The sequence below is a fragment of the Magallana gigas genome, chromosome 10, assembly GCF_963853765.1.
Source record: "Magallana gigas chromosome 10, xbMagGiga1.1, whole genome shotgun sequence".
Taxonomy (NCBI): domain Eukaryota; kingdom Metazoa; phylum Mollusca; class Bivalvia; order Ostreida; family Ostreidae; genus Magallana; species Magallana gigas.
In genome coordinates, this window is record NC_088862.1 from 34,985,624 (window position 1) to 34,998,931 (window position 13,308).

The 13,308-nt window shown below is 32.2% G+C and overlaps 1 protein-coding gene across 2 annotated transcripts; it reads right to left on the reverse strand.

Moving 5' to 3' along the window:
- Positions 1–5,707: 5,707 nt before the first annotated feature.
- On the reverse strand, positions 5,708–13,304 carry LOC105334831 (coiled-coil domain-containing protein 89). Of its 2 annotated transcripts, none has more exons than XM_034453886.2 (7): positions 13,115–13,304; positions 12,112–12,584; positions 10,842–10,972; positions 10,092–10,228; positions 9,765–9,847; positions 8,096–8,189; positions 5,708–6,858 (listed from the first exon to the last, which is right to left on the reverse strand). In XM_034453886.2, exons 1-7 carry the CDS (start codon positions 13,169–13,171, stop codon positions 6,772–6,774), a joined length of 1,062 nt encoding a protein of 353 aa, XP_034309777.2. In that variant the 5' UTR covers positions 13,172–13,304; the 3' UTR covers positions 5,708–6,771. The 2 variants fall into 2 exon arrangements, with proteins under 2 accessions (XP_034309777.2, XP_034309776.2); XM_034453885.2 differs by having other exon boundaries at positions 13,058–13,303.
- Between the last annotated feature and the right edge of the window lie 4 nt (positions 13,305–13,308).

Consider the following 13,308-nt stretch of genomic DNA (forward strand, 5'->3'; position numbering starts at 1 on the left):
CGCAGCATTTGATTGGCTATAAAAAAAATTGATATACAATCTGGTTTGCACGTCCCAAGACACGTCACAAAGCACCAACGTCAGAAACGTACTAATCAACCCCACGTTACGCTTTAAATTTTAAAAGATTAACACTATTGAAAGTAAATCTGAAAGGTAAATGTATACTAGTAAATGAAAATTTTATTACGTACTTTATTAAAAATAAATAAATAAATAAATAAATATTAGTATGTTCTGCTTATAGTTTCAAAATGAAAGAGTTTTACAAATATTTTTATCAATAGACACTAAAGCTATATAACCATTAATCTTTATTTTCTTCTTGAAAGAAAGATGGACTTTTATTTATCTCTGTGCTCGTTTATTTGTGATTTCTTTTCGTAAAACGGTTTGCACTAAAATATCAATAAATGTTATATTCTAATCCCCAAAAAGTTCTTTAGTTGCAAAATGGATATATATATTTACAAGGAAACTATTTATTATTCGATTATTACAATCACAATCAAAGTACTGAAAGTACTGTTAGACGGTGGCGTCGTTTGAAAGTGGCATATTACATGTAACAATGAGTGATGTATGATAATTATTTTTTTGTCGAAAACCGCGGCCAGTATCGCATTCATGTACTAATACTTAACGCTTACTCGCACAACTAGTCGTGAGTTTCCTACATGGATAATTCTGTGGAAATCGTAGCTGTGATCTCACTCTACACTTTACAAATGCTGTGTCTCTTGGTCGTCATCTTTTGGGAAAGACCCAAAGATTTATCACAGTAGTCTTTGTCGTATAGAAGTTTGTATATATATTTTGTATCAATATGTTTGTATCTATATCAGTTGACATTAAAACCCCGTTTGAATGGTTGCCACCACATATTGAATGAATAAATCAAATCCAAAGCGATTTCATCACAGTACGCCCAAATATTTGATTGTTTGAAGAAGGGGAATTTTGGTTTATTCCTTTTTGACCTTTGGGTTGGCCCCGCAAATGGGAACAACTTTTGAAAAGTGTGGATTGGACTATTGTGCTTTAAATATATTGTAGATTTCTCAACGTAACGAGAACAAATAAAGCTTTGGTATGATAAAATACTTATTTTTACTAACTATTTGGGCATACATATAGTATATTAATTGTCCCTCTCGACAGCATTTTCCCTCATTTTCTTCACGGGGAAAAAGTTGCAGTCTTGTGGATCATCACATTTGCTTTTTTTTCCCTCATAGTCAGTTAATACATTAAGGTGTAAAGAAAACGGAATGGGTTTACAAGAACCTGTTTGATAAAACTGGCATTGCTTTTGGAATGCACGTCATCATGAAACAGAAGAGTAAATCAATATTTTATCTTCGACTTTAGGGGATTATTTCCATTTGCTCACAACGAAAGTGAATGAAAATTTTAAAAAATATCATACAACATTCGGTCGCGGCAGTTTCATTAATCAACGTTTTAAACATTTGTTCTATTGTATATAGCTATAGATTTATTCAAACTATTTGAATGAATTCGGGAAAGTCACATGTATATTTTATCGCTTCTCAGTACACTTTAACACGCATAAATTACTTGCTACATTAAACTTTTCTAGTAAACTTACAACAAATATTGATTAATTATACAAAATAAGTTTTTAAAAACACCAAACAAACAAAATTCAAGCTGAACGCACGTTTTTCTGACCGTACAGCTGTGTATATAAAGAAGATGGGGGGGATAAGATGGCGCAACTGCCCTTTTGGTTTAGTTGTAAAATACAATTTCAAATTTAGCATTTTTTCAATTAAATATATTTGATATGTTATTATGCAAGTTTACAAAATGGTAATTTCTAACTATATTCAGTTTGAAATATTTCAAAAAGATAAGAAAAAAATAATAAATTTTTAAGTTTTGGTGGTATCGAACCCAAGTTCTATAAAGTTTCCTAATGGATGGTGCTCTAACCATGGTGAGCCATTTCATTCACAACAAAGTGCGTTATTTAAATGCTATATGAGACTATGACCACGAATTTTCGGACTTGTATTATATTTCTAAAACTTTCAATTGTTGAGCTACAAAATGACATTTTTGAACTGTAGTGGGTCATCTCTCCACATTTTTGTTGAGTCCAATCGGTTTATTAAATTCCATTAAACCACATTTAGACTGTAAAAAAAAAAAATATTGAGCTCAGACCCACTCTATGAAAGAAAATGAATTGAAGTTATAAAAATTACACGATTAGGAGGTTTTGACACGCATACGCCAGTTTAAATCAATATATTGTAAGTATATTTAAAATATTTAAAGATTACAATCCGATGTTACGTTAAATATACATTGTTTTTAATTATTTTTTTAAAAAGTATCAGATTTAATGATATTTTAATTTTGCCGTATCTAATCATTCCTCATATGGGCATTTTACACGCCTTATTCGCCTATCTTCTTTGATTTTATTCTTTGCATGTACTAAACAATAGATCTAGGGTTCGCAAATCCCGGCAATATTTTCGGAAAGCTATATTTCTGTAGCTCAGCAGAATTCTACAGTCATCTATGAAGCACATTTTTTTGCCTTCATGTTTCATTATTTATCGCAAATATAGCATGAATGTATACGCTACGGCCGATGTAGCATTGTGTTAAGTGATGACACTTTCTAACCGGTGTGTATTTCAATTGTGAGTCGCAACAAACTGGCGCATTTATATAGGCCCGCCTATTTGTAAATGCATGTTGACAAAATGATGCTAACACTTGGAAACAAATGTCGAAGAAAGTTCATAATAGAGTTGTACTCGCGAATTAAGAATCATTTGAGAACAAACGGGGCGATGTTTACGTACATATGTAAATAATGTTATCTGTTAGTGAAAAAATGCCCCCAAACCAAAGAAAAGATGCTCTCTTACATTACCGTTCATTATGTACCATAAATGTATATGGAATATCGCATGTTTTTTCTCACAAAAAAGCTAGCATTTGCTGCAAATTAGAGATAGACGAGCTGACACGCCGTGAAATCCACAAGACGTTTTACAGCATATGTAAAAAAAAATCTGAACTAAAAATCTTTGAAACATCGTAAAATGTAGTTTATAAACATTTAAAATGGGGACTCGATTTGCACGTGAATTTTACAATCCGACGTCGATTAGCGTGTTTGAGAGAAAGTCAGCAGCAAGTAAAGCGTCAACATCTGCAGTAAATATTGTCTGATGAATATTGAGGTGCCTGTAATAAAATTTATGTTTCTACAGACTGAGTGAGGTACGAAATAAGGTACATTGTAAATCACAGGTCAGTCGAAAATTTAACACATTTGTATCGTAAATTTAAAGTTTTTGTGTGTTTGAAAACACATGCACACTTGTAGAAGAAACTGTGCCATTGATCGGTTGAAGTTCAATAAAATGTAATTTAATTATGTAATATTCATTGTGAGTATCTGTTGTGAATTCTTTGGAATAAGCTTCAACAACAAAAAATATACTGCTCAACTAAAACTAATGCGTTGAAAATGGCTGAATTTATCGATGAAGCATAATTGCTGAAATATGAAATGGCAAACCAGTTTAAATAGTGTGTTTCTGACAATTATTTATATCATAAAAAACAAGAAGCAATTATTGTGAGATCTCTTGACCAATTATCGCAGTGATATAGTTTATATGCAGTCCTGATACAGAGTTAAACGTCAAAACTGGCAGTTTGAGCCTTAATTAATATTATTAATACCGCGTAAGCAGATAGGGTAACGGCTCATTTAAAATAAAACCCAATTTCATACATTATTTAAATGTATGTACAAAATAATTAGCAGCTATAATGCTTAAAATATCTGATAAGATTAAAATGAGTTCTCATACTGAAATCGACGCGTAGATAAAACACTGCATACATGTACCTAACAGAGTTATCGTTCGTTATCCGCTAGGGTCCCCGTGAGAAATACCCTTCCGGTCAGGACCGTAGCAATAGACAGTGGCTATAAATAGCCACCGTCTAAAAATAAAGCGCAGTGTTAGCATTACTTGCTCGCCTAGCAAACCCTTCGTTCAAGTGCTAGGTAATGGTATCTTTATCCTATAAATTGATATTTTGGATATTGACAAACACAACAGTTTGATTTTCAAATAAATGCTTTTTTGAGTTTCAAATTATAATTCGTCGTTAAAGGACACGAACGTGGTCTAGTATTGATAGTTAATCAATAGACGTAAATTAAAACGTTTATGTCAATCACTCTTAGGGACGAATTCCTCAATGACATATGGTAATAACGGATATTGTTCAAATCTATAATTCCACAGAAAAAATACAAAAAAGGGCTGAAAAATCATGGACCAAACTAAAAGCTATTAGAGGTACATGTAGGATCAGGTGCCATGAAGGAGAGAGCATCCTCTGTAGACCGGTCACACATGCCGTGTGCTCTTTGTCATAATCGGGAATACGAAAAAACCCCAGATAATTTGGTAAATAATAGCGGTCTAACAATTGGTATGAAAAAACGTCAGTCAGCAAGCGACCTATTGGAAAATTGTATTTCCTAACAAGGGCGTTGTATCGACTATAGAACTTAGAACTGTATCATCCCTTTCCAGTAAAATATCTAAATATGTAAAAGATGATTCAGACCCTTTGGTATCTTTTATTTCAAGTTCTCTGGAATATATCGAGTCGACGTATGGAGGTAACAATTGTTAATTAATAATACATGTACGTCGTCGATATACCCTATTGTTGAGTTGAAGGCCACAGCGAGGGATTCATTTTTTAACGTACAAGTTTTTGAAAAAATTCTGCTTCATATGAAATTAATATAGAACAAGTGAAAAACTCTCAATGTGGCAGCAAACCGGGTTTTCTTTTATGTGAACTGTATCCATAATCCATGTCAACCCATATCCAGTGAAATGGGGTACCCTATATGCAACATTTTGCCAAAAAATGACTAAGTTCAAAAGCTAGTATTTTTTTTATTAATCAGAAATCAAAATTCTAGCCATATGCACACCTCTGATATATGTACAATTAATCTGCAAAAGAACAACTTCCTATCTTGAGAACTGTAGGAGGAGTTATCCGTACAATGAGGGTACCCTATATGCAATATTTTGCCAAAAAATACTAAGTTCAAAAGCTGGTAATTGATCTGCAAAAGAACAACTTTCTCTCTTGAAAACTGTAGGAGGAGTTATCCGTACAATGAGGGTACCCTTTAGGCAGCCGCCCGCCCGCCATTTTCACCATTTTATAACCGGATTTTTCCGTTGGAAAACCCGGTTAAAAAGGTCTGCTAACAATGACATGAATTGGTGTCAATGGTAATTCCAACAGCTTGTTGGAAGAGCTAGTTTCCAAATTTTCTTTCTCATAATTGTTACCTAGCAGAGTAGCGCTGTGGGTTGGAGGTTTCACTTCGAATCTGTAAGCAGAGACATGAATAACATGTTATTTATGTCTCTGCTGTAAGTCATGAGTTCAAACCCTGCTGGGGATTATAAAGTTTTTACCTTAATTTTCAAAAAAATAATTAAAACGATTTTTGGTGAAATATTGTGAAATTTGAAAATTCTAAGTTGGTAAAAATAATTTAATGTACTTTAATCCACATCAATTCTGACAGATTCCCATACCACCTTAAATACATTGAATAATTAGGTTACCATGGGTTTTTCTCCATATGAACATAAGATAAATATTGTTGACATGAATTCATTTTATTAGTTACTGGAACTGTGTTAATCACGTACAATATATGACAGTACATGCATGGTGTATCACAAAAAAATAATAAATTATAGCTATACAATCAGCAGTTACATACTAGGCATTTGTCTGAATGTCAGATATTTTGTATAACAGCACAGCATGTTCATATTTGCTTCTAGTCCAATTTTATACAAAATTGGAACACTGTAAATAAATACAATGTACAAACCTTGACATTCATTTATTAAAGAACAGTTTTTTCTACTATTATATACAGTCTTTATTTAAAAATTGTGTATAACAATATCACAACAAATTAATATCAAATCAGCAGTATAATGAATATTTGGTCTTGTTTTTGCATATAATGAGACGTATTCAATTCAACTCAAACATAGTTGGAGAGAAAGAACGCCTTTTAATAAATGAAAACCAAAACTAGAACTACTAAATTTTAATCAATTCAGATCATGCAATAAAGTAAACATGGGAACCATTACAGAAGTATGTGCAGTTAAAGTTGCAATATATGACCATTGGCACCATAGATCATTCTTTTCTCAACAATTACATCATGTAAAATATTTTCTCAGGTGAAAATAAATCAGGCATTTATCAAACGATTGAGTCAATGTCACAATCAACATTTTCTTGCTAGAATAAATAAAATCTGGTAGACAAATCTATATGTAGATTTAAATATAATCTGATCATCATAACTTTCTACAACAGATTAAATGTCTGAATTCAAAATCTTGAAGCATAAATATTCACCTAAATATTAATATACCTTTATAGACAGTGACATGTGGATTTCCAATTACACTGTTCGGCTTTATCAATCTGCATATACATTTATTTTCATATACAGGCACATTTCAATTTACTGGAACTGTTCTCTTAAAATGGTTTTAAATGGTGGAATAAGTCATCCAGTTGAAAATAAGGGAAATGATTTAAGTTAAAGTCATTTTTCCCACATTTTGTATAAGAGAGATAACTCCCTAAGATTCCATCAACAAGGGGAATAACTATATCCTTCAACCAGAGAGGTCATTCTGCTAAGTGTCTTAGTCTTTCATTAATCTCCTTTTCTTTCTGTAGAAGCGTGTTAGAATATTTCTTGAAAGCCTCAAAATCCTGTAAATTAAAACAAATTAAAACTGTATTGCAGTTAAAAAATGACTTAAAAGTTTCACATTTTATTTTTATATCAATTAATAAATCAATCTTTTGATCATTACTGATAAATGAAAAACTGAATATAGAAAACTTTGATATATGAAACAGGATTCAACATATTGTGGCTAAAATACCTAAAACAACAATCATGTAAGTACTGGCTGCTATTTTAAAGGACTATAAAATTGAAATGGAAATGGTCCAATATCTGCTCCTTTCTTTTACAAATTTTAAAAAGTACCATATCATCAACGAATGGTAAGATCAGATAAATTCCAACTTACAGTTAATTTGACAAGCTATGTCTTATACATTGGAGATTAAAAACTTTTTTTTACCCCACGCTCCCCCACTACTTGACAATGACACACACATAATGAATGGCAAGATATGCATTAAATACACAAAATAATAAGATAAAAGGCATAACTTGCAAAAAGCATACTAGTATGCAAATCGATTCCTTAAACAACTAACATAATTCTAAGTTCAAAAGAGCCAAAATTCCAAAAAAATTACAGAATGGCCTTTTAACTTTCACATTTACACATTGTGTCCTAAATGACTACAACGTTTCACTAAATTCCATGAAGTGGTTAAGAAGGAGTTAAGCTTATTGATTTGTTCCTGACTATTTTCAATACTTGGCCTGCAAAATTCTAAATTTAAAATTTTAAAGGGCCGAATTAAGTTCAAAGAAAAAGAATGGAATAGGAATATCCTCATCTACACATTGTGTCCTAACTACCTACGAAGTTTAAAAGTTGTTGCACCTACAATACAATAGGACCAACAGACTTAACAAGTGAGGGACCAGTCAACAATATTATACCCCTCGAAACCAATGTCAATCTTATAATTACTGAACAACCTATTGTCAACATGTGATACATATTAAGATACTGGACAGCGCTTTACAAAAGAACTTACGACAAAGTTGTAAATGTTTTCAGTCTCATAGGATGGTCTTTAATAAAAAAAAATTAAACTAAAACCATTTATTTACAACTATATTATTTTCCATAATATATTCTACAGCCATTCGAATAGAGCATTGATAAGTTTGGGATTAATTAGCATTCATTAATTTGGTCGTAATTCGTAAGTTCCTTTGTAAAACGCAGCCCTGAACATGCCAGTGGCCATCTCTATGTCAATAAGTGAAAACGTGTACACACTGGGCTCTCAGACTCACCCTCATGACCTCCTGACATCGAGTCTCCGCGGAGCTCAGCTCATCACGTAACTTTCGAACTTGTAAATTAGAATTAACCGTGGCTGCTTCTCTTCTGAAAGAAATTTTTTTAAAAAGCCATGTAGTGGAACATATTACATGAACTCTATTTTAATGTTTGATCCAAACTAACAAATATTAAATATCATTTCATTTTTCTTTCCAAAAACTTTTGACATTCAACTGATTGTTGTTGAAATTAACTCTTTCAAAAAACAAAAACTAAACATTCATGGTATATCAAAAGCAATTTCTACGGATTAATTATAATTCATCAATGATGCTAAAAAGTAAATGAAAGTTCCTTTAAATTTGAATAACTAGAGGGATAACACCGAAAAGGATTTTAAATGATTTATCATAATGGTTTTAATTAACACTGATAAAAGCCATTTAATTTCTGCAAAACATCAAATCATATTTATAAATCACAATGTACTTGATAAAAGATAATTCTAATCAATCCTTTTTTCAAAATATTTACTTAACATTACATGCATGAACAAAAGAAATTTTATTTTATTTTCATCATAAAAAAAAGAAAAGAAACTCATGCATGTGTATCTACCATTAAAAAATAACACATGGACTGTGAACTATGTATTATGTGCTTTAACTGTGTATATATCATAAAAGTTAAAAATTCTAAATTGGTGAATTCAAAGTATTTTGATTACAATGTACTTTTTTCCACATTAATATCCACAAGTTTTCCATTCCACCTTAAGTAGGATATTTTTCTTAATACATGTATTGCAAACCTTACCTCAATATTTCAACACAAGCTTTATTGATTTGATGCTTACAAAGAAAGTCCAGACATATAGAAAACAAGTTTTACCAATAACGAATAACTACGGCCTAAAAATGCAAGAGCTAAGAAAAAGCATGCTTTGTGATACAGTGAAATGAATTCAAGTCATGAATGTGTTAAAAGTACATGAATGTGGGTTGCTTACAGCTTTATAAATCCAGAGAAGTTCAGAAAGATATAATACATATGTTAATCTAAGAGTTCAGGAGATTAGAAGAAATAACAGTGCATTCCAATCAAATATGTGTTCATTTTTTTTAGTACAGAGATGATCAAATGATTAAACAATATTACTGTGTGTTCATTTTCTATTAGTATATAGTATATAGATGATCAAATGATTATTCAATATTACTGTGTGTTAATTAATTCATTTTCTATTAGTATATAGTATATATAGATGATCAAATGATTATACAATATTAATGTGTGTTCATTTTCTATTACTATATAGTATATAGATGATCAAATGATTATACAATATTACTGTGGAATCGAAAATTCATAAGATGTAAATTGCCTCTGACTTAATGAATCATCATTTGTGGTGGTCAAATGCTGGAACTTTTATTTCACTTATTAATAAAATATTTTTTTAACCATTTAACAATTGCTTGCAAGTTATACAATTAGTCATAGAACAATAGAATACAAAATTATCTGAAACTCTTATCCTATTTTCATCATAATTAAATGTTCCAATATTATAATTTTGTAATCAATCAACATGGTCGAAACAGAACACAGAGACACACTTGGTTGCGTTAAAAGGAATGTCATTAAGACTCAGATTTCTCCTCCGTACTATATACTTACTCAAACTTATCCTCCATGCTACGAACAGATTTCTCCATTTCCTCCACCTTTTTCTGCAGTCTCTTATTTTCTGTTTGTTCTTTCTACAGTTAAAAAAAAAGATAATATTGTAAAATTTAAGCATTTCATTACCATATAAAAAAGGAGAAAAATTTTACTGAGAAAAATAAGTATGCATGTTTTCAGTGTGTGTTACATGTACCTGTATGGCTTTCTATCCTATTACCTGTGCTATACCTGTAGTTTACCCCCCCCCCCCCCCCCCCCCCAAGCATGGTGCTTTACATGTATTGTCTATGTTTTATCTTCATTATGTCTATGCTTTACCTGTATTATCTTCCCTCTCTGCATTGCTAGGTCCAGTAACTCATCTTTCTCCTTCACCAATGACTGTAATTTGGTCTGAGACTCTAGATCTGCAGACCTCTTGTCATCCATTTGATTCTGCAGCTTGTAATTAGCACCTGTGTTAATAAAAGTAAATCAAAATCAGATGAGCAATTAAATTATAATCAGTTTTTTTTAAACTGTAAAATATCAAACAGTAATTGAGTGTATTTTACTGTAATAGTCACCTTATTTATTGCGATACTGACCCTATATATAGTACTACATGTAATAACAACATTATTCAAGAAATAAAATATGAATTTTTGTGAATGTTGCAAAATAATCTCCGAGGTTGAGAAATGGTGTTTTGAATTTGATATAAAAGCCAATGAGTTAAGCGAGGCTTTTATGTTTCAAAGAACATTTTGAGACAGTGCCATCTTTTTGATCTCAGCAAAACCTGTTGTAGAAAACCCCTTATAACTGATCTCATACATTGCTAACTCTGACTTAATATTTAAGCCTTTTAACCCACAAGTCTGACCTTAAACCCTATTAATAAATCTGACATTTCCTCTGTTACTAGAGTTTAGTAGTCAATTCTTTGATGTCCCACCTTTTGACCCTTTGATACCGACCATTTTTTCCTTTTGACCTGCTGATACTGACTGCTTAACCTTTCCTATTTGTCCTATAGTTAAGAGGTCAATGCTTTGAGGACTGACCTTTTGACCCTATAATACTGACCTTTTAACCTTTCCTCTGTGTCCTGCAGTTTAGAGGTCAGGGCTTTGAGGTCAGTCCTATACTGTTCCTGGAGGCGGTCCACCTCTCTCTGAAGCTCCTGCTCCTTGGCTCTCAGATCCTGGATACTTTGCCTATAGGAAGGCAGTAACATGTAAAATCAGGATGCAATTATTTCATTTTAAGATGTCAAATTGTCAATCAACCAGACTTCAAACTTAGACAACCAGCACACCATTATTTCAATGATTATTGAAAACCTACAGTTGATTATGCTTCAACTCTCTCTCCAAGTAGAAGCATTTAGTTATCAATTATTTTCATCAGAACTTGGCACTTTAGATTAATTCATATTTATTATTCATCAAGCAAGGTAACCAACTAAATGTGAGTTATATTTGAGCAGTGCCCCAAAATAGACTGTTGCATGTCTGATTTTCAAATGTATTGTGACATCAGCTATATTGCAGCATTTGACAACACCATGGTGTCATAGTTTCAACTGCAGAAATGCACCTAAAAGGTTATCAAAACAATGTTAACTGTCTTGAAATATAACTAACTAAGGTGATATTTGGGCTAAGGTCAAAATATAAAGAAGGCTCCACAAGCATTTCCTGCTATCATATTTTGACCTTACCCTCACCCTGATATTGTTATTTATTACATACTTAGTAATAAATACAGATTTTGCATATCTGATAAAGATCACATCCCAAAACTCATATCGGCCTCCGGAACTGATACAGGTTATCAGCCCTAGGGCTGATACGGATCCGTATCACACCCCTTGAGGAACTCCTCTGCCTTTTTTCCGTTTCGGCATTTGTGCATGTTTCCAGAAGCTTAAGGAAACTAAAACATTTCTTACGTCGACATTTTAAATGCAGTTGAAAACTTATGTTTTGGAGCAGTTAATTTCAAAACACTAGGAAATTTCGGTTCTGTAGCTACATGTTTGGTAAAACAACAAGATCTTATATTTTATTTAGTACATATACAGACTACTTTCAAATAATATTTAAAATCAATTTGTTCAAGTTGATGCCTTTTTAATTTTTTATTACTAAGTATGTAATAAATATAATAATAAATACCCTTTTCAATATCAAACCCTGTATCAGTACTCGACCAATATCATCCCTCGGGCTGATATTGGAGTCTCGGGCTGTTACTGGCTGTGATATGGTAAAGGGTACGTATTATTCTCAATAAGACTGTAACCATGTATTTTGTAGATACTGTATACAATGTGTATATATGATAGAATTACCTCTGTCTCAGTTCTTGAGAACTATTTTGTTCCTTCATACTGGCAAGTTTCTTTTCCAAATCAGCAATGAGTTGGTCTTTTTCGACAATTGCACCAGAAAACAATCTAGCATTTTCGTCTCTGAGCCGAGAATTTTCAAGTCGGAGTTCTTGATTGGAGCGCTTGTATTCGTCCTTGATTTTAATCATTTCCTGATGATTTGATGCAAGCTCATCGAAGCGTTTTTCAAGTAAAGTATTTTTCCGTATTTCTGCGTTTAACATTTCTTGAGCATTGCCTCTGAATTCAATCAACTCTTTGTTGATTCGCTCCAAGGTGGAGGTTTTGCCTTGCACGTCATCGGCTCGCTGTTTAAGGATCATAATCAGCTGACATTGTTCGTCGATTCGAGATCGCAGCATGGCATTCTCTTTCTTGTCATCTTCAGACAGATTCTTCAGTTTATCCAAATTGCTTTTCATGTCCTCTACATCCTAAAATAAAAATCATACATGCATAACTTTATGATCCAATTATTCAGTTAGTTAGATTTCTAGTCCACACAAAAGCTCTAAAAGTAGTAGTTCTTTTTTTTTAATAATTTTTTTTTCTATATCTTGCTCACAAACATTTCACCTGCAATATTCTTTTATAATGCTTAACAATATTTAATCAAGTAAGAAACATATCGTACATATGATTGAACAACAAGGATTGCCTATGTAAGCTATCTCTTTGTTCAACATTGTTACATGTACCAATTATCGAGCACCTTAAAAATATGATTCATCATGCATCATTAGCCCTACATTTCACGTTGACAATGAATTTTTATTATTATGATCAAACTGTGTTTATCGATATATATTTACCATGTTTACAGTCAAATTAATTGATCAAAACATTAAACATTATGTTATAATTTCCCCCAAACAAAACTAAATAAGTTCAAGGTAGATCTGACCACCTTCTTGTTTGATTTACTGTCGACCAAGTGGACATCGACCATATCGAAAGCAGTTACCCGTTCACTGCTGGTCACCATCCCGCGTATGTCCTTAGGGTTCCTCGTATTCGACATTTTTCTTGGTTTACATGACACCGTTAACTAAAACATGGTACAGAACACGCATAAATTCTACAAAATTTGACAAGTCGCATTTTGCTGCCATGAAAACATGACGCCGGAAATAACAGAAATCGGAACTGTCCAAAAGT

Coding starts and splice junctions, on each gene's coding strand:
- LOC105334831 (XM_034453885.2), bottom strand. CDS start 13,171: ATGTCGAATACGAGGAACCCTAAGGACATACGCGGGATGGTGACCAGC. Junction 10,973..12,111: donor TCTCAAGAACTGAGACAGAG/GTAATTCTATCA, acceptor GCCTTCCTATAG/GCAAAGTATCCAGGATCTGA. Junction 10,229..10,841: donor CACAGAGGAAAGGTTAAAAG/GTCAGTATTATA, acceptor TTATTAACACAG/GTGCTAATTACAAGCTGCAG.